The sequence below is a fragment of the Nestor notabilis genome, unplaced genomic scaffold, assembly GCF_000696875.1.
Source record: "Nestor notabilis isolate BGI_N333 unplaced genomic scaffold, ASM69687v1 scaffold25797, whole genome shotgun sequence".
Classification (NCBI taxonomy): Eukaryota; Metazoa; Chordata; class Aves; order Psittaciformes; family Psittacidae; genus Nestor; species Nestor notabilis.
Window position 1 is genome coordinate 3,061 of NW_009938164.1, and position 219 is coordinate 3,279.

Genomic DNA, 219 nt, shown 5'->3' on the forward strand with positions numbered 1-219 from the left:
CCTGCGTGGAGAGCAGCCTGCTAAGAGCTCCCAGCGCCGCCAGCGAGCCCAGGGGCACCCCACATCCCAGCAAAGCAGCGTGTGCTCTCACCAGCGACCCTCTGAGCAAGGACACCCCCAGGCACTTACTTGTTGCACTGCGGGAACCGAGTCAACAGCTTGTCCAGGAGCTTTTCCAGCTTATCGGCCGGCTGCAGCCTGTGGAACTCCGGGGGGACG

The 219-nt window shown here is 64.4% G+C and overlaps 1 protein-coding gene across 1 annotated transcript in view; it reads right to left on the reverse strand.

Annotated features, from left to right (window-relative positions):
- The window catches only part of RNF214 (ring finger protein 214), a gene marked incomplete at its 5' end in the record, with an annotated part of 5,966 nt that overhangs the window by 1,454 nt on the left and 4,293 nt on the right, over nt 1-219 (reverse strand). The window contains one exon of the mRNA XM_010019202.1: nt 130-206. Coding sequence (XP_010017504.1) covers nt 130-206 — 77 coding nt within the window. The remainder of the gene's footprint in view (nt 1-129; nt 207-219) is intronic.